At 41.8% G+C, this 19,557-nt stretch overlaps 1 protein-coding gene across 1 annotated transcript; it reads left to right on the forward strand.

Moving 5' to 3' along the window:
• The first annotated feature begins 187 nt into the window (after positions 1–187).
• On the forward strand, positions 188–14,553 carry zgc:113363 (uncharacterized protein LOC791449 homolog). The gene is made up of 5 exons (XM_060932445.1): positions 188–291; positions 3,378–3,501; positions 5,255–5,398; positions 6,101–6,331; positions 13,574–14,553. The coding sequence occupies exons 2-5, from the start codon at positions 3,378–3,380 to the stop codon at positions 13,828–13,830; spliced, it is 756 nt and encodes a 251-aa protein (XP_060788428.1). The 5' UTR covers positions 188–291; the 3' UTR covers positions 13,831–14,553.
• The last annotated feature ends 5,004 nt before the right edge of the window (positions 14,554–19,557 follow it).

A 19,557-nucleotide genomic window follows, 5' to 3' on the forward strand; every position in this document is an offset into this window, starting at 1 on the left:
TAGTCATGCAAAATCATTTTCCAACCTTCTGACAGACATCAGATTAATCATTGTCCCGCCCACCAGAAACACTGACTGGCATCAGTTTAATTCATTCCTGCTGGAAGAACCTCGCCTTGCCACGCCCATCTGTACAATGTACAATATCCAGCATCTTATGACACGATGAGTCTTTCACACCAATCTGGCAACACGGATCTCGCGCTCCCACAGACTGAGAGCAGCGCGAGCGTGTGGGAATGTGCAGAGTTGGGTGAGCGGGAGCGCTGGAGCGGCGCCGCGCGAGACTCGGTAAGATTCACTCACACTGTTACTTTGTGTTTTTGTTTTCCGGTTTATTGAAGCCTCGCCGTCAACAACCGCCGCACATCATTTAAATGCACCGGGGTTCACTGCTGGAGCGGGTCACAGCCACAGCCTCAGCCAGGTCTCAGTGACATTATAGCGGGAACTCAAACAGGACTTTTTGTTTGTTTGTTTGTTTGTTCAAAATGTGACGATTCCCAGGCTGTTGTTCTCTGAAAATGTTAAATTGCCAGGTTACACACAGTGATACAAAGTTGGAAAAACACTTAAACTTTTTGAGGTACGGAGTAACTTTATTTACATTTTACAGCCAATAAACATAAAGAACATGAAACTCTCTCTCTTTCTGTCTGTCTCTCTCTCTTTCTGTCTGTCTCTCTCTCTTTCTGTCTGTCTCTCTCTCTTTCTGTCTGTCTTCTATCTGACTCTCTCTCTCCTTGCCTGTCTGTCTCTTTGTCTGTCTGTCTCTGTCTGTCTTCTATCTGACTGTCTCTCTCTCTCCCCTTCTGTCTGTCTCTCTCTTCCTTTCTGTCTGTCTGTCTGTCTAGCTCGCTCTCTGTCATTCTGTCTGTCTGTCACTCTGTCTGCCTTCTATTTGACTGTCTCTGTCTCTCTGTCTCTGTCTGTCTCTCTCTGTCTGTCTTCTGTCTGACTGTCTGTCTCACTCTCTCCCCTTCTGTCTGTCTCTCTGTCTGTCTCTCTGTCTATCTCTCTCTGTCTGTCTATCTCTCTCCCTCTGTCTGTCTGTCTGTCTGTCTGTCTAGCTCGCTCTCTGTCTGTCTGTCTGTCTGTCTGTCTGTCTGTCTATCTCTGTCTGTCTCTCTCTCTGCCTTCTATTTGACTGTCTCTGTGTCTCTCTGTCTCTATCTCTCTGACTGTCTCTTTCTATCTGTCTTCTGTCTGTCTCTCTCTGTCTGTCTTCTGTCTGTCAGTCTCTCTCTGTCTGACTCTCTCTCTGTCTGACTATGTCTCTCTCTGTGTCTGTCTTCTGTCTGACTGTCTGTCTGTCTCTCTCTGTCTGACTCTCTCTCTATCTGTCTGTCTCTCTCACTGTCTGTCTCTCTCACTGTCTGTCTTTCTCACTGTCTGTCTCTCTCTCTCTGTCTCTCTCTCTGTCTGTCTATCTGTCTGTCTCTCTCTCTGTCTGTCTTCTGTCTGTCTGTCTCTGTGTGCGTGCGTGTGTGTGCGTGCGTGTGCTTTTCTGTGTTGGTGGGGACCAAAGATCAAATGTCCCCACAAGAATGGAAACATCTGACAGTTTTGACCATATGGGGACATTTGGCTGGTCACAACAATAACAACAAAACAGTGTATTTAAAAAAAATCTAAAGAAGCCAAAAGGATTTATTTTTGTTACTGAGGCTAACAATTATGCCAGTGGAAGGTCCTCACAAAATTAGTAAGACGTAAACGTGTGTGTGTGAGAACTTGGTTTTATATGGGATATAAATATGAGAAATTTTCCTCCTTGTGAATCCCAGACTCTGTTATGAATGAGTTTGTCGCTCCTTACTGTACTATTTTAGGAAATGTAAAGTTGTTATAAATGATAAATAGGGTTTGGGGTTGAATAATACCAAAACATATTATTGCGCGTGTCTCTGTGTGCAAAAATTCAACACGCCTTCATGATCATAACTGAATAAATATACTGTGCCATATAATCTATTGTTTAGTGTAACTTCGTAGTCAGTCTTCACTATTTCACTGTTAATCATATAGAAAGTACATTCAGTCACAATAACTAAAGCAGTGCAAACATGGAGAGGAAGCTTAAAAATCAAGTCTAGTTAAAATAGATGAGATATCTACTCAAATATTTACCGTACATGTTAAATGGTTAAAAATTAATCACACACTGATTTAATAATTTGGCCTGTCAGAAATTCCATTAGGAAAAAAAAGACTAATTAGATTTTTGAACAAGTCTGAAGAAGAGAAGTATGTTCATACAATATTGTTTACTGGTAAAGCCTTTCGTATGTATGAGGTGAATAGAAAGTCAGTACAGGGTATAGGATCCGTCCTTTTTTGTATAAAGTGGCAGAATGAGACCTTTTCCACGGCATTTACGAAAGTTCTGTGCTAAATAAATTAAAAAGCATCGCAAGAAACTTGGAAGCTTTTTTAATCAGGACGTAAAAGTAGCCAAGATCTTCATCATCATCATCTTTCGGCTGGTTTCATTCGGGGTCGCCACAGCACATAACGTCCCTCCATCTCCTCCTGTCCTTCGTATCTTTTTCCGGAGCACCAACCCTCCTCGTGTCCTCCTTCACCACATCATAAATCTCATCTTTGGTCTTCCTCGTTCGTTTCCTTCTACCTGGCAACTCCGTCTCCGGCGTTCTTTTCCTAGTATACCCTGGATCTCTCCTCTGTACGTGTCCAAACCATCTCAATCTCGCCTCTCTTACTTTGTCTCCAAGCCGTCCTACATGTCCTGTCCCTCTAATATACCTACTCGTTTCTAATCCTGTCCAACTTTGTCACTCCCAATTATTATGATTATTTATTTTTAACTTTTGAAGTTTTTTTCCCCCCTAAAATATTCACAGCACAAACATTTATGCAAGCTTCTTTTATTAGTCAGGAGGTGTGTGGTGTGATTTGTGATTCATGTCCACACCCAGAGAAACTCTCATCATCCAGAGAATCTGAGATTGATCAAGATCAGCACACAGTTGAACATTTGGCAATTTGTTAGAAAGCTTTCTTGCATATCGCAGCCTCGAGCAGTATATTAGTGTTGTTACAATGACTACGCTGTCGGAAATAAGGGCACAGTAGGAGTCCATTTCTGTCCCTCAAGGTACAGTCTATACTAACGGACTCCCTATGGTTCATTATTGGACCTTTAGAGCCAAAAAGGTACATACATGTTCCCAAACAGGATATAAAGGGTACAAATAAGTACCTTACAGGGTTCTGCCCCAGTGACGAGCCATTATACCCCTAAAGGTACAGTAATGTACTTTATTTTCCGAGAGTGTGTTTAATGAAATGTCGTGTCCACCCATTACATCATCTTCATCCGATTCTCACTGTGTAATCAGAGTTATTATTTTTAGATGTCTCATAAGGAGACAAAGGTCATGGACGTCCAGCAGCACAGCGGAAAGGATCGAACCCACAGGAACCATCTCATCCAACCCGAGAACAGAGCGGAGGCACAAGACGTCACACAACAGCCAGGTCAGTAAGGGTTTTGACTGTGATACAGCTTTTTTTTTTTTCTTTGTAACCTGACAATTTGTGCAAAAAAAACCAGGCAATATACCATGTACCGTATGGAGGCACAGATTTGGGAAAGACTGCCAAATTATTTCTTATTTGTACTTTAAAAAAAAAATTACAATCTGAAATATCACATTTTTCCCCCCATCATTCTTCAAAGCAAGAAGTTCGCAATCACAGACACTCTTTCCAGAGCGAGAGATAAGTCAAAGTATGTAAACGGGGAAGAAGGGCTTTAAATCAGGGAGGTGACCAAGAACTTCAAGGTCATGCTGACAAAACTCACGAGGTCTTGTATAGAAATGGGAGAACCTGCCGAAAAAACAAGACAAAAAAAAAAAAAAACAACTACCTCTGAAGCTCTCTACCAGGTTGTCTTTTATGGTGTGTGAGCAGATTGAAGCCACTCTTCATTAAAAGGTACATAACTGCTTACACGAGTTTTGGCCATTTAGACTCCTTAAGAACTCTCAGGCTATGAGAAACCAGATTCTATGGTAGAATGCAACAAAGACTGAACTTTTCGGCCTAAATGCCAAGCATTATATCAGGGGTGGGGTGGGGTGGGGTGGGGTGGGGGGTGGAACAGGCACTGCTTGTCACCTGGCCAATTCCATCCCTACAGTGAAGCACGGTGGTGGCAGCATCATGTCAGGGAGAGATTTTTCAGTAGCAGGAACTGAGAATGGGGTGGAGGTTTAACTCTCAATCTAATAATGGTCCAAAAAACATAGCCAAGACAATATATCCATGTAGATTCAAGATTGAAATCTGAAATTTTGGAGAATATAGCGGTACAGCGACATCTGACCTCTCATAAAAAGCTCTGCAGAGAGAAATGGGAGATCACACACTCATAGATGAAAAGACTTACGGCTGTAATCAGTACTAATGGTACTGCATAATGGGTCGTAAACTAGTGTAAACATTTCTGAGTGTAAAATGTTTATTATTAGCTCATCCGGCCGACAGGTGATGAGTTTATGCCGCCATCGTCGTCCACATTTCACAAAAATCGCTTCTTCTCTCTCAGTTCTTCACCGATTTTTATTCTTTTTGGCAGGAAGGTAGATCTGCCTAGGGTGCATATACAGTAGCTTCTACCCAAATTTGCATAATTGCAATTAATAATGAAGATATGGAGTAATTAATCAATTCCTAACGAGCAGTTTCCACACAAATTGCTTCTTCTCCCTCAATTCTTCACTGATTTTGATTCTTTCTGGCATGACGGTAGGGGTGCCTAGGGTGCTTCTATACAGATTTGCCTAATTACAATTATTAATGAAGTTATGGATTAATTAAGCCTTAATGAGCAGTTCAATAAAAATCGCTTCTTCTCGGGCAATTCCTTGCCGTTTTGGATTCTTTCTGGCAAATAGGTCGGTATTTCTAGGGTGTATATCGCTTCTATATATAGCTTGCAACATTTATTGCACAAGGTGGCCCACTTTAGATCGTTCCTTCTGGACTAGACGGGGCCGGAGTGAGCCACACCGTCATCGACGGTCGCGTTATTTTTCATTATGCAGTATTTTTGCAAATTGATGAGGGGGAAAAATGTATTTAATTTCACAGCTCATACTATTTTTTTAATCTCATACGTGACTGGTTGATTTCCAAATAGTTCCTAGTAGTTCCAAATAGTTCATACCAGCACCAGAAAAGCAATATGGAAAAATGTTCAGTCCTATTTTTTCCACTTTGACAGATCCTCTTTCCCCAAAGCTTCCATGTGCCAATGGAGTCGGTTACGGAGGAAGTAATGACTCTCTAACAGACATCGTAATCACAAATGAGGATGCTTTACTGCTTCCCAACCATGTGCCAGTGATCGTGCACAAACTTGACAAAGGTAACACCATTCAGCGAACTTAGAAACACCTGCTGAGGTTTCACTTGAGTTTCTGCGTTTACATGTAGAGATTTTTCATCAATGTGAATAAATTCGTTCACGTCGTGGATTCCAAATGATCTCTTTACATGTACACCAGAGCTCTATTAAATATTTACGTGCATTCAAGGAAAGGTCTATAGGACCAACGTTACCATGACAACAATAACAACAGCAATATGTCCTGTCAGTGTTTTTTTTTCTTTAAATCTATGTCAGTCTTGGAAAACCTGCTCATATTTGTCCTGGACATTCCATTCTTATGTGCCTCAGTTTTTTTTTTTTTCTCTCCAGCCGAGTTGGCATGGTGTCCACGGGATTATCATTTTAAAAGTTCTTGTACGGGTGGCATGGAGTGCAGTGGTTAGCACTGTTACTGTACTCCACAGCAAGCCGGTTCTGAGTTTGACCCTGTCGGTCATCCATGGCCTTTCTGTCTGGATAAACAGTAGAGAGAATGAATGAAAGCTACTGGATAAAAAATTATGTTGCACTTGTTTTTCTGTTTAATTGATTATTATAGAAATCCGCTGCGTGTAAACAAGTTAGTCGCAATCACGTGCTTGCCTAAATCGAGTCAGTGAGATGCTGCAAATTAGCTGAGGAGGTCATCATGGTGGAAGTGACATGTCGCTAATAATTTTTTTTTTTTGTCTATTTCAGAGACTCCCAGCCCTCTCGATGACCTCTCTCCTCCAGACACTGGGTCTAACAGAGCGCCACCTGTCTGTACACCACCCACTGCCTCGTCAGGTCAAAGGGCACCTGACTCTGAGCATATATCCAAGTCCAACAGGCAAAATAATCCCCACAAAAAGCGTCCTCCTTCCACCTCCAAAAGCCAGCAGAGCTTGAAAAAAAGTGCCAGTCAAATCCAGGAAGGCACTGGTGATGGTAAATATTCCATATAATACCGAACTTTTTTAGAGTAATAGGGCAGTTCAGTTGCCCTGATGTCACCCTGTCAGTTAGTTTGGCTCAGATAATGAACGGATTCATTGTTTACCTGTTTAATTAAATCACACGTAAGAATAGGCAAAGACATTAAAAAAGGGCAGTATGATGAACTTTATGATCAAGATTTTTCCTACTCCCTAACGATCAATGGTTAATTAAACTTCAAACTTCATGTGTGTGAGCATTTCTTCTCCTCTACTGCATTTCGAGAACTTGATATACAACAGATACACTATATGGGCAAAAGTATGTGGACACCTGGACATCACTCCGATATGTGCTTGTCGAACATCCCATTCCAGATTTAGTCCCCTTTTGTTGTTAAAATAACCTCCACTCCTCTGGGAAGGTTTTCTACTATATTTTGGAGTGTGCCTGTGAGGATTTATGTTCATTCAGCTACAAGATCATTAATGAGAACAGGCATTGATGTTGGCTGAGGTGGCCTGGGGTGCATTCGGCATTCTAATTCATCCCAAAGGTGTTTAGACTTAGACAACCTTTATTGTCATTCAGTATGCAACAAGTGTACACCGAACGAAATTTCATTGCAATTTGGCTCAGCGCAGAATTAAATATGAAGTGTATTAAATTACAACCCCGATTCCAAAAAAGTTGGGACAAAATACAAATTGTCAATAAAAATGGAATGCAATAATTTACAAATCTCAAAAACTGATATTGTATTCACTATAGAACATAGACAACATATCAAATGTCGAAAGTGAGACATTTTGAAATTTCATGCCAAATATTGGCTCATTTGAAATTTCATGACAGCCACACATCTCAAAAAAGTTGGGACAGGGGCAATAAGAGGCTGGAAAAGTTAAAGGTATAAAAAAGGAACAGCTGGAGGACCAAATTGCAACTCATTAGGTCAATTGGCAATAGGTCACTAACATGACTGGGTATAAAAAGAGCATCTTGGAGTGGCAGCGGCTCTCAGAAGTAAAGATGGGAAGAGGATCACCAATCCCCCTAATTCTGCGCCGACAAATAGTGGAGCAATATCAGAAAGGAGTTCGACAGTGTAAAATTGCAAAGAGTTTGAACATATCATCATCTACAGTGCATAATATCATCAAAAGATTCAGAGAATCTGGAAGAATCTCTGTGCGTAAGGGTCAAGGCTGGAAAACCATACTGGGTGCCCGTGATCTTCGGGCCCTTAGATGGCACTGCATCACATACAGGCATGCTTCTGTATTGGAAATCACAAAATGGGCTCAGGAATATTTCCAGAGAACATTATCTGTGAACACAATTCACCGTGCCATCCGCCGTTGCCACCTAAAACTCTATAGTTCAAAGAAGAAGCCGTATCTAAGCATGATCCAGAAGTGCAGATGTCTTCTCTGGGCCAAGGCTCATTTAAAATGGACTGTGGCAAAGTGGAAAACTGTTCTGTGGTCAGACGAATCAAAATTTGAAGTTCTTTATGGAAATCAGGGACGCCGTGTCATTCGGACTAAAGAGGAGAAGGACGACCCGAGTTGTTATCAGCGCTCAGTTCAGAAGCCTGCATCTCTGATGGTATGGGGTTGCATTAGTGCGTGTGGCATGGGTAGCTTACACATCTGGAAAGACACCATCAATGCTGAAAGGTATATCCAGGTTCTAGAGCAACATATGCTCCCGTCCAGACGACGTCTCTTTCAGGGAAGACCTTGCATTTTCCGACATGACAATGCCAAACCACATACTGCATCAATTACAGCATCATGGCTGCGTAGAAGAAGGGTCCGGGTACTGAACTGGCCAGCCTGCAGTCCAGATCTTTCACCCATAGAAAACATTTGGCGCATCATAAAACGGAAGATACGACAAAAAAGACCCAAGACAGTTGAGCAACTAGAATCCTACATTAGACAAGAATGGGTTAACATTCCTATCCCTAAACTTGAGCAACTTGTCTCCTCAGTCCCCAGACTTTTACAGACTGTTGTAAAGAGAAAAGGGGATGTCTCACAGTGGGAAACATGGCCTTGTCCCAACTTTTTTGAGATGCGTTGTTGTCATGAAATTTAAAATCACCTAATTTTTCTCTTTAAATGATACATTTTCTCAGTTTAAACATCTGATATGTCATCTATGTTCTATTCTGAATAAAATATGGAATTTTGAAACTTCCACATCATTGCATTCCGTTTTTATTTACAATTTGTACTTTGTCCCAACTTTTTTGGAATCAGGGTTGTAAGTTATTTTTTTCGCGATCCGGTTTCCATCAAATCCTGTGCTCTGATTGGCTGGCGAACAGGTCCATATCCTACGATACGGACCCCAGTTACGGACCTCTGGCGACTCGCTCATTCACAACAACAACAAACATAGTAGCAATTTTTGTCAACATTTATTTTTTTTACCTTTCTCAGGAGAATAGCATTAATTTTACAGCATGGATAGCGATAACGACAGTGTTCACAGCGAAAGCGAGTTTTACTACCCTGAGGAAGAAGAAATAAAATAAAACATTTCAGGAGAAAGCTAAAAACCTCTAACTGCTGCTAACACGGAGCAAAAACATGGCTGAATCCTGAATGACTCAATTTTGTATAAATAGGGGACTACATAGGCGGCAAAATGTAGTTTTTTTCCTGCCATGGAAGTGCACTTGTATACCGAGGAGGAAGCCATTTGCATTACAGCTGTGAATGAGGATTCAAAATGGCGGCTCGGCTCGGTTTTCCCTTTCGGGCGCTCTCGTTTTCTGTTAGAATTTGTTAAAGAAAAAAATAAATATATTATTTACCAGCTTAAGGTCGGTCCGTATGGTGAAATACCGTGACCTTGGCCTTGAATACTGACCTCAGCCCAGAGGGCCTCGCTCAGTACTTTCAAGACCTCGGTCACAGTATTTCATCATATGGACCTCCCAGCTGGTCAATAACATATATGTATTTATGATTTTGAAAACCCACCAGCTGGCTGATCTGGCACGTTTTCATTGTGCGACAGTAATGACGTAAATACCAGCATGACGGACAAGTATCCGAAAGCGTTTTTTCATTTTACCAATGAGCTCACGATATAGTCCTCTATATAGTAATTCCCAGTGTAGGGAGTAGTGAACGAGTGAGCGATTTCGGACACGGGGCACGTCTTCATGGAGCTCTTTTTTTGTGCACAGGGGCATTATGATGTCGGAACATGTTTGGACCTGTTAGTTACAGTGAATGGAAATTTTAATACTACAGCATACTATAAAATTGTGTGCTTCAACTTTTGTGGCAATAGTTTGGGCAAGGCTTACATATTCAAGTTCAAAGACATGTAGATTAGGTAAAATACCCAGCCACTAGAATTTGTACAAGACAGTGCATACTTAGTACCGGTCCCAAGCCCGGATAGATGGAAGACCCAGTGTAAGATTAGCATGAGCTGAACTGGTTATTAACCTTCTGAAAATAAAGTCTCATTATGTTGGTATAATGTTCAGGTGTCCAGGCTCTCATCACTTATGTTAAACGGAGTCTGTGTTTATGTCTGTAAAGTTAAAGTGCTGCAGAGAGAGAGAGAGAGAGAGAGAAAGAGGCCTCACCCATTGCGTTAACTGTAAATAAGCACTGGTCTTATCTGTCAGCTACACTGGGCCTGTGGCTTTATCTTTGTGCCTCATGCTGCCTGGTAGACATTTCCACTAGATCCTGACCTGGTGAGCCTAAATAACATTTGGCTGATCTGAAACACACACAGCTGGTATTTCAGTGCTAGCGCTGTGTCAAAGGGCAAAGATTACGTGACATTATATTACAGGCATTTAGCAGACGCTTTTATCCAGAGCGACATACAACATACCCAGAGTAGCCTGGGGAGCAGTTAGGGGGTTAGGTGCCTTGCTCAAGGGCACTTCAGCCATTCCTGCTGGTCCAGAGAATCAAACCACTAACGTCATGGTCCCAAAGCTGCTTCTCTAACCTTTAGGTCATTATAAAGTTCCTCAAGATAATTATAAGCTCATGAAGACTTAATAAGATCCAGGATGTGAGCCGTGTACAATACAGTGGTGCTTGAAAGTTTGTGAACCCTTTAGAATTTTCTATATTTCTGCATAAATATGACCTAAAACAACATCAGATTTTCACACAAGTCCTAAAAGTAGATAAAGAGAACCCAGTTAAACAAATGAGACAAAAATATTATACTTGGTAATTTATTTATTGAGGAAAATGATCCAATATTACATATCTGTGAGTGGCAAAAGTATGTGAACCTTTGCTTTCAGTATCTGGTGTGACCCCCTTGTGCAGCAATAACTGCAACTAAACGTTTCCGGTAGCTGTTGATCAGTCCTGCACACTGGCTTGGAGGAATTTTAGCCCGTTCCTCCGTACAGAACAGCTTCAACTCTGGGATGTTGGTGGGTTTCCTCACATGAACTGCTCGCTTCAGGTCCTTCCACAACATTTCCATTGGATTAAGGTCAGGACTTTGACTTGGCCATTCCAAAACATTAACTTTATTCTTCTTTAACCATTCTTTGGTAGAACGATTTGTGTGCTTAGGGTTGTTGTCTTGCTGCATGACCCACCTTCTCTTGAGATTCAGTTCATGGACAGATGTCCTGACATTTTCCTTTAGAATTCGCTGGTATAATTCAGAATTCATTGTTCCATCAATGATGGCAAGCCGTCCTGGCCCAGATGCAGCAAAACAGGCCCAAACCATGATACTACCACCACCATGTTTCACAGATGGGATAAGGTTCTTATGCTGGAATGCAGTGTTTTCCTTTCTCCAAACATAACGCTTCTCATTTAAACCAAAAAGTTCTATTTTGGTCTCATCCATCCACAAAACATTTTTCCAATAGCCTTCTGGCTTGTCCACGTGATCTTTAGCAAACTGCAGACGAGCAGCAATGTTCTTTTTGGAGAGCAGTGGCTTTCTCCTTGCAACCCTGCCATGCACACCATTGTTGTTCAGTGTTCTCCTGATGGTGGACTTATGAACATTAACATTAGCCAATGTGAGAGAGGCCTTCAGTTGCTTAGAAGTTACCCTGGGGTCCTTTGTGACCTCACCGACTGTTACACACCTTGCTCTTGGAGTGATCTTTGTTGGTCGACCACTCCTGGGGAGGGTAACAATGGTCGTGAATTTCCTCCATTTGTACACAATCTGTCTGACTGTGGATTGGTGGAGTCCAAACTCTTTAGAGATGGTTTTGTAACCTTTTCCAGCCTGATGAGCATCAACAACGCTTTTTCTGAGCTCCTCAGAAATCTCCTTTGTTCGTGCCATGATACACTTTGACAAAGTGTTGTGAAGATCAGACTTTGATAGATCCCTGTTCTTTAAGTAAAACAGGGCGCCCACTCACACCTGATTGTCATCCCGTTGATTGAAAACACCTGACTCTAATTTCACCTTCAATTTAATTGCTAATCCTAGAGGTTCACATACTTTTGCCACTCACAGATATGTAATATTGGATCATTTTCCTCAATAAATAAATGACCAAGTATAATATTTTTGTCTCATTTGTTTAACTGGGTTCTCTTTATCTACTTTTAGGACTTGTGTGAAAATCTGATGATGTTTTAGGTCATATTTATGTAGAAATATAGAAAATTCTAAAGGGTTCACAAACTTTCAAGCACCACTGTATGTGATTTTTACAGTCATCTCTGGATTCTGTGTTCTGCAAAAAGCAGTTAATTTTGGTCCCAGACAAATCATTGTAAAATACAGTTGTGGCCAGAAGTTTACATACAGTGACATGAACATCATCTTGGATATGAATGTCATGGCGATATTTGGGCTTTCGGTAATTTCTTTGAACTGTTCTTTTCTGTGGCAGAATGATTGTACAGCATACATCTTTAATTAAAAAAAAACACTAGAATTTGGTGCACAAGTTTTAATTTTCTTTGGGTTTTCTGAAATCAACACAGGGTCAAAATTATACATACAGGGTCAAAAATTTACATACGCTCACTTAGATTATTAATTCAGAGGTGCTGAAACTGGTGGCACAGTGGTGTAGTGGTTAGCACTGTCGCCTCACAGCAAGAAGGTCCGGGTTCGAGCCCTGTGGCTGGCGAGGGCCTTTCTGTGTGGAGTTTGCATGTTCTCCCCGTATCTGTGTGGGTTTCCTCCGGGTGCTCCGGTTTCCCCCACAGTCCAAAGACATGCAGGTTAGGTTAACTTGTGACTCTAAATTGACCGTAGGTGTGAATGTGAGTGTGAATGGTTGTCTGTGTCTATGTGTCAGCCCTGTGATGATCTGGCGACTTGTCCAGGGTGTACCCTGCCTTTCACCCGTAGTCAGCTGGGATAGGCTCCAGCTTGCCCGCGACCCTGTAGAACAGGATAAAGCGGCTACAGATAATGGATGGATGGATGGATGGATGAAGGTGCTGAAACTTCCAAAATGTCTTTTATCTTGCCAAGGCTGAGGTCTCTTAACTTCCTGTTAGTGATCATGATTGACTACAGATGGTAGCTTCTCTGTGTCTTCATAGAAAGGGTTTGTTTACAGCACTCATTGGATTGACCAACACACAGTAAAATGGAAAAGTCCAAGGAGCTCAGTACAGATCTGAGAAAGAGGATTGCAGATACAGGTAGTTGTCGACTTACGACTGCGTTTGGTTACGACTGACTGGTCGTAACCCGATTGAAAATATATGGACCGTGCTTATAAGTCGAGTCCATGCCAAGAAAACAAAAAATTTAATTGAACCCTACCATGAAGAGTCGTGAAATATCCAACCAGAATTCTGCCAGAAGTAAACAGAAATGGTGAATCTTGCAAAGGGACATTTTACCCAAATATTAGGTGTGCTGTATGTATATTTTTTGACCCTGTGTTGATTTCAGTTTAAAACTTCTCATCTCATCTCATCTCATCTCATCATCTGTAGCCGCTTTATCCTGTTCTACAGGGTCGCAGGCAAGCTGGAGCCTATCCCAGCTGACTACGGGTGAAAGGCGGGGTACACCCTGGACAAGTCGCCAGGTCATCACAGGGCTAGTTTAAAACTTGTGCACCAAATTCTGTTTTTTTTTTATTAAAGCTGTATGCTGTACAATCATTCTGCCACAGAAAAAGAACAGTTCAAAGAAATTACTGAAAGCACAAATATTGCCATGACATTCATATCCAAGATGACGTTCATGTCACAGTATGTAAATTTCTGACCACAACTGTGTGTGTGTGTGTGTATACAGACTGCTGTGTGCATTGCGTCCTGGCCTGTCTGTTCTGCGAGCTCCTGCCCATGTGCTCAGCCATGGCTCAGTGCTTGGCCTGTGGAATGGAGTGTGATGCTCTGTGCTGCTGTGGCGAGGCGTGCGGAGGCCTGGCGTGTTGCTCTGGAGACCCGTGCTCCGCCCTGCTGGACTGTGCCATCCTAGAGGACTGCTGCCAATCCTCCGAATGCCTGGAGATCTGCCTGGAGTGCTGCTCTATCTGCTTCCCTACTTAGACAGCAAATAGCCAATGATGAGGATGTTGGTACACTTACAGAGATGATCTGGAACGTGGCATCACACCAGTGTGTTGCAGAAAGGTTTGTTGTTGTCACGGAGGTTGCACGCCTTAATTTTTCTTTAGGCTAGCGAGAGGACTGAGATCAAGGTGTGACTGCTGTGTGAGAAATGAGTCACTGAAGTTAAATCACACACAAAGCAAAGCAGAGATGATAATGATGAGGTCATTACGTGAAGTACAGGACGTATTCGAATATGTGACGCGAGAGGCCTTACTGTATTTAAAGAATTAATATTCATATGCATGGCCACTACTGGATTGTTTTTGATGTTCATAGCTTCTGTGCCTTTTCTTTTCTCTTTTAAATCGAGCACATTTGCACTTGTACTCGCCCCGAACAGGGCCCGATGCATTCTGAAGCTGGTTCAGCAGAATTTGTTTGGAGAAATATTTTTATTTGAGATCATGGTCAAAGATAAGTAATTCAAAGGGGTTTAGGAATTAGCCACACTCCTAAGTAGACAGGATCTCAACAAAGACCAAGTTCTCTTTGTTTTATTCTCCGAGATCTGATGATGATGACTCATGTGAACTGTTTATTTTGTGTAAATATATCTGCGCTCTAAGTAATCTGTCATTTGCTTGTGATTAACTTATAATTTAATTTGATTTTGTTGTTGTTTTGCATAAGAAGTAAACAGGCTTTTTGTTTTCATAATCATGCCTCGTTTTTGCTCCATAAGCTCAGCAATGAAACTAAATAAGAATAATCATTGGCCCTGACACATTTTATTTGTAGGCACTGGTGAGCACTGAACTATCTGTAGGTCTTCAGTAAACTTGGTCAAGCCAGTGCTGAAACTAGTGTGAAAATGGTCTGGTCATTGAATCATCTCATCTCATCTCATTATCTGTAGCCGCTTTATCCTGTTCTACAGGGTCGCAGGCAAGCTGGAGCCTATCCCAGCTGACTACGCGAAAGGCGGGGTACACCCTGGACAAGTCGCCAGGTCATCACAGGGCTGACACATAGACACAGACAACCATTCACACTCACATTCACACCTACGCTCAATTTAGAGTCACCAGTTAACCTAATCTGCATGTCTTTGGACTGTGGGGGAAACCGGAGCACCCGGAGGAAACCCATGCGGACACGGGGAGAACATGCAAACTCCACACAGAAAGGCCCTCGTCGGCCACGGGGCTCGAACCCGGACCTTCTTGCTGTGAGGCGACAGCGCTAACCACTACACCACCGTGCTGCCCGTCATTGAATCAAGTAGCTGCATATTTATCTGGACTTGTAGAATTTCACAGGCTTCCGAAAACCCGTTACGCCCTGAAGTAGGCTCAGGTTTAGGCCCCGGGCACTGTGCTGCAAAGAGGAGAAAAAAAAAATATGGGAAGATCAGTGTGGAGGTTAAAATGCTCCTCTTAACTCATCACTTTAAGAAAGCTGATAAGTGTAGTGCAGATATGTCTCCTGAAGCAGCAGGCTATCGGGTGAGCCCTATAAACATCTGCACTGTACCCCAGACGGACACTGGAGAAGGAGAACTGATCATCCAGAACATCAAAATGTTTTACGCAAGGAATGGAAATGCATCGCATTGCATGTTTAACTGTACATAATTAAACTTCCACTGTGTTTTGGAGTCATAGCCTGGAAATCATGACACTTGGTTTGCTATAAAGCTAAAGCACCAGACTGGATGTACTGTATGATGCTCCATGTAAAGCGGTCAGGGATTTTAATCAGTGTGCTCTAAGACGTAGGACACAATGAGGTCCAAATCCCTCAGCTCGAGTTGACATGCAGCGGTAAATTTATATTTCAGACCCAAAAACACAAAGCAGGGAAATCTAAAGAACTATGGACAAGTAAACAAACGTAAACATGGATTTAGAGTTGCAGAGTATACAGGGTGTCCCGGAAGTCTGGATCCGTAGGTAAGTACAGTGGTGCTTGAGAGTTTGTGAACCCTTTAGAATTTTCTCTATTTCTGCATAAATATGACCTAAAACATCATCAGATTTTCACACAAGTCCTAAAAGTAGATAAAGAGAACCCAGTTAAACAAATGAGACAAAAATATTATACTTGGTCATTTATTTATTGAGGAAAATGATCCAATATTACATATCTGTGAGTGGCAAAAGTATGTGAACCTCTAGGATTAGCAGTTAATTTGAAGGTGAAATTAGAGTTAGGTGTTTCCAATCAATGGGATGACAATCAGGTGTGAGTGGGCACCCTGTTTTATTTAAAGATCAGGGATCTATCAAAGTCTGATCTTCACAACACATGTTTGTGGAAGTGTATCCTGGCATGAACAAAGGAGATTTCTGAGGAGCTCAGAAAAAGTGTTGTTGATGCTCATCAGGCTGGAAAAGGTTACAAAACCATCTCTAAAGAGTCTGGACTCCACCAATCCACAGTCAGACAGATTGTGTACAAATGGAGGAAATTCAAGACCATTGTTACCCTCCCCAGGAGTGGTCGACCAACAAAGATCACTCCAAGAGCAAGGCGTGTAATAGTCGGCGAAGTCACAAAGGACCCCAGGGTAACTTCTAAGCAACTGAAGGCCTCTCTCACATTGGCTAATGTTAATGTTCATGAATCCACCATCAGGAGAACACTGAACAACAATGGTGTGCATGGCAGGGTTGCAAGGAGAAAGCCTATGCTCTCCAAAAAGAACATTGCTGCTCGTCTGCAGTTTGCTAAAGATCATGTGGACAAGCCAGAAGGCTATTGGAAAAATGTTTTGTGGACGAATGAGACCAAAATAGAACTTTCTGGTTTAAATGAAAAGCGTTATGTTTGGAGAAAGGAAAACACTGCATTCCAGTATAAGAACCTTATCCCATCTGTGAAACATGGTGGTGGTAGCATCATGGTTTGGGCCTGTTTTGCTGCATCTGGGCCAGGACGGCTTGCCATCATTGATGGAACAATGAATTCTGAATTATACCAGCGAATTCTAAAGGAAAATGTCAGGACATCTGTCCATGAACTGAATCTCAAGAGAAGGTGGGTCATGCAGCAAGACAATGACCCTAAGCACACAAGTCGCTCTACCAAAGAATGGTTAAAGAAGAATAAAGTTAATGTTTTGGAATGGCCAAGTCAAAGTCCTGACCTTAATCCAATGGAAATGTTGTGGAAGGACCTGAAGCGAGCAGTTCATGTGAAGAAACCCACCAACATCCCAGAGTTGAAGCTGTTCTGTACGGAGGAACGGGCTAAAATTCCTCCAAGCCGGTGTGCAGGACTGATCAACAGTTACCGCAAACGTTTAGCTGCAGTTATTGCTGCACAAGGGGGTCACACCAGATACTGAAAGCAAAGGTTCACATAGTTTTGCCACTCACAGATATGTAATATTGGATAATTTTCTTCAATAAATAAATGACCAAGTATATTTTTGTCTCATTTGTTTAACTGAGACAAAAATACTTTATTTAAAACATTTTATGAAATAAACATCTGAATGAACTCCTCTGCACTTAGGCTTAACCTATAATTATATAACCTATATGCTTGTAAAAACTCCCAAACTGTGGCTTTAATCGTGTTATGAGCATTACGGATGTTTTTGGGACAAAGGGATGGATATTTTTAAATGATGCTGAAAAAGACTCAGGGGAAAAATACAAGTTTCACTCAACAGAGATCCCGATTCGAGCTGAAACAAAGTGAGACAGGAAGTGGGCTCTACTTCACTCTCTCATGAGCGCCTGAGGTTTTTGTGCTGGTCCATTTGGGCCGTGACCTTTGATCGACTGAGCAGATTGGCTTGAAAAGGAAGAAACCATGACTCACTCAAACACAGTTCTCACAGCACAGAAACATAAGATGCAGCATACGTTCCGGAGAATAGAGAAAACTATAAAAGTGCAACAAAAGCAGGCGGTTTCCACCAAAAAGAACAGGGTGTGATGCAGTTGGGATTTTATTTGGCTATTGTCTCAAAGCAGAATGCAAAATGCTGCTTCAGCATTGCCTATTCTTAAAAAAAAAAAAAACACCAGAAGACAAATAAGCCATTTATTAATATTCTATCCTTTCTATCCAAACTCTTGTGATCATGCCCAGTGTAAATGGATATTGGGATAAACTCTATCCAATGCGTATTGGAATTTAGTCTGAACCCCTGGGTGATGTTTTTAACATGCATGAGGTCCCGGTTTGGACCAGAGATGGACAGGAAAGCTATGTTTGTTGTAGAAATGTGCCAAACAGGAAGTGGAGGAAGTGACTGAGATGACAGCGTTGGGGTGAGAGGCTAAGACCCTGAGCTCCACCCGGTTCTGCGCTTCAAAGCATCACCGTCACTGTGGGTCTATACAGACAGGAAACAGCTTTACCAACACAACGCCAATCACAACCACTGCAGTTATGGATAAATCAGGAAGTTCCCAGACCACACAAGTCTAAAAAAAACCAGCCATACGTCTATACATCTCATGCAAATTCCTTATAACACTCAACTTAATCTCAGGAGAGAAAATATTTAATTTGATTCTTATTGACCAGGCATAACATTGAGCACTCATAGTAGAAAATCAGTTTAATTTGATTTTATCATATTTTTAGGGGCTTTTAATAGTGATGGAGTGAATAGGAAGCCATTTGGGATTTGACCCAACAGTGTTGGAAGGGACTCGGAAGGGATGAGTTCACATAAATTATCCTGGATCCTGGGTAGCTGATGTCATTTACAATCTTGCTAATTATCAGGAGTAAGACAATACTGCTGTGAGTAAAGTCAGCTTAAAAAGTTCGCTTCCATTTAAGTATTGGGCAAATCAGGCCAAGCGAGATCAGTGATGGGAGCAAATAAGATTCATTTTAATGCGGAAGAACATTTGGACCTGGGTGTAGAAAATATAATTCAGTTTTCATAAAGATCATTTAGGATTGTTTCAGCTTTGTTCTTGATGCATCTACAGTGGAGCTTGAAAGTTTGTGAACCCTTTAGAATTTTCTATATGTCTGTATAAATATGACCTAAAACATCATCAGATTTTCACACAAGTCCTAAAAGTAGATAAAGAGAACCCAGTTAAACAAATGAGACAAAAATATTATACTGGGTCATTTATTTATTGAGGAAAATGATCCAATGTTACATATCTGTGAGTGGCAAAAGTATGTGAACCTTTGCTTTCAGTATCTGGCGTGACCCCCTTGTGCAGCAATAACTGCAACTAAACGTTTGCGGTAACTGTTGATCAGTCCTGCACACCGGCTTGGAGGAATTTTAGCCCTTTAGTGACTCTTCTTTAACCATTCTTTGGCAGAACGACTTGTGTGCTTAGGGTCGTTGCCTTGCTGCATGACCCACCTTCTCTTGAGATTCAGTTCATGGACAGATGTCCTGACATTTTCCTTTAGAATTCGCTGGTATAATTCAGAATTCATTGTTCCATCAATGATGGCAAGCCGTCCTGGCCCAGATGCAGCAAAACAGGCCCAAACCATGATACTACCACCACCATGTTTCACAGATGGGATAAGGTTCTTATGCTGGAATGCAGCGTTTTCCTTTCTCCAAGCATAACGCTTCTCATTTAAACCAGAAAGTTCTATTTTGGTCTCATGCGTCCACAAAACATTTTTCCAATAGCCTTCTGGCTTGTCCACGTGATCTTTAGCAAACTGCAGACGAGCAGCAATGTTCTTTTTGAAGAGCAGTGGCTTTCTCCTTGC

Source organism: Neoarius graeffei, chromosome 10 (assembly GCF_027579695.1).
Source record: "Neoarius graeffei isolate fNeoGra1 chromosome 10, fNeoGra1.pri, whole genome shotgun sequence".
Taxonomy (NCBI): Eukaryota; Metazoa; Chordata; class Actinopteri; order Siluriformes; family Ariidae; genus Neoarius; species Neoarius graeffei.

Bases quoted from the DNA above. Each gene is read 5' to 3' on its own strand.
- zgc:113363 (XM_060932445.1), top strand. From the start codon at position 3,378: ATGTCTCATAAGGAGACAAAGGTCATGGACGTCCAGCAGCACAGCGGA. The intron at 3,502-5,254 runs GTCAGTAAGGGT...CCACTTTGACAG, and splicing joins AGACGTCACACAACAGCCAG to ATCCTCTTTCCCCAAAGCTT. The intron at 6,332-13,573 runs GTAAATATTCCA...GTGTGTATACAG, and splicing joins CCAGGAAGGCACTGGTGATG to ACTGCTGTGTGCATTGCGTC.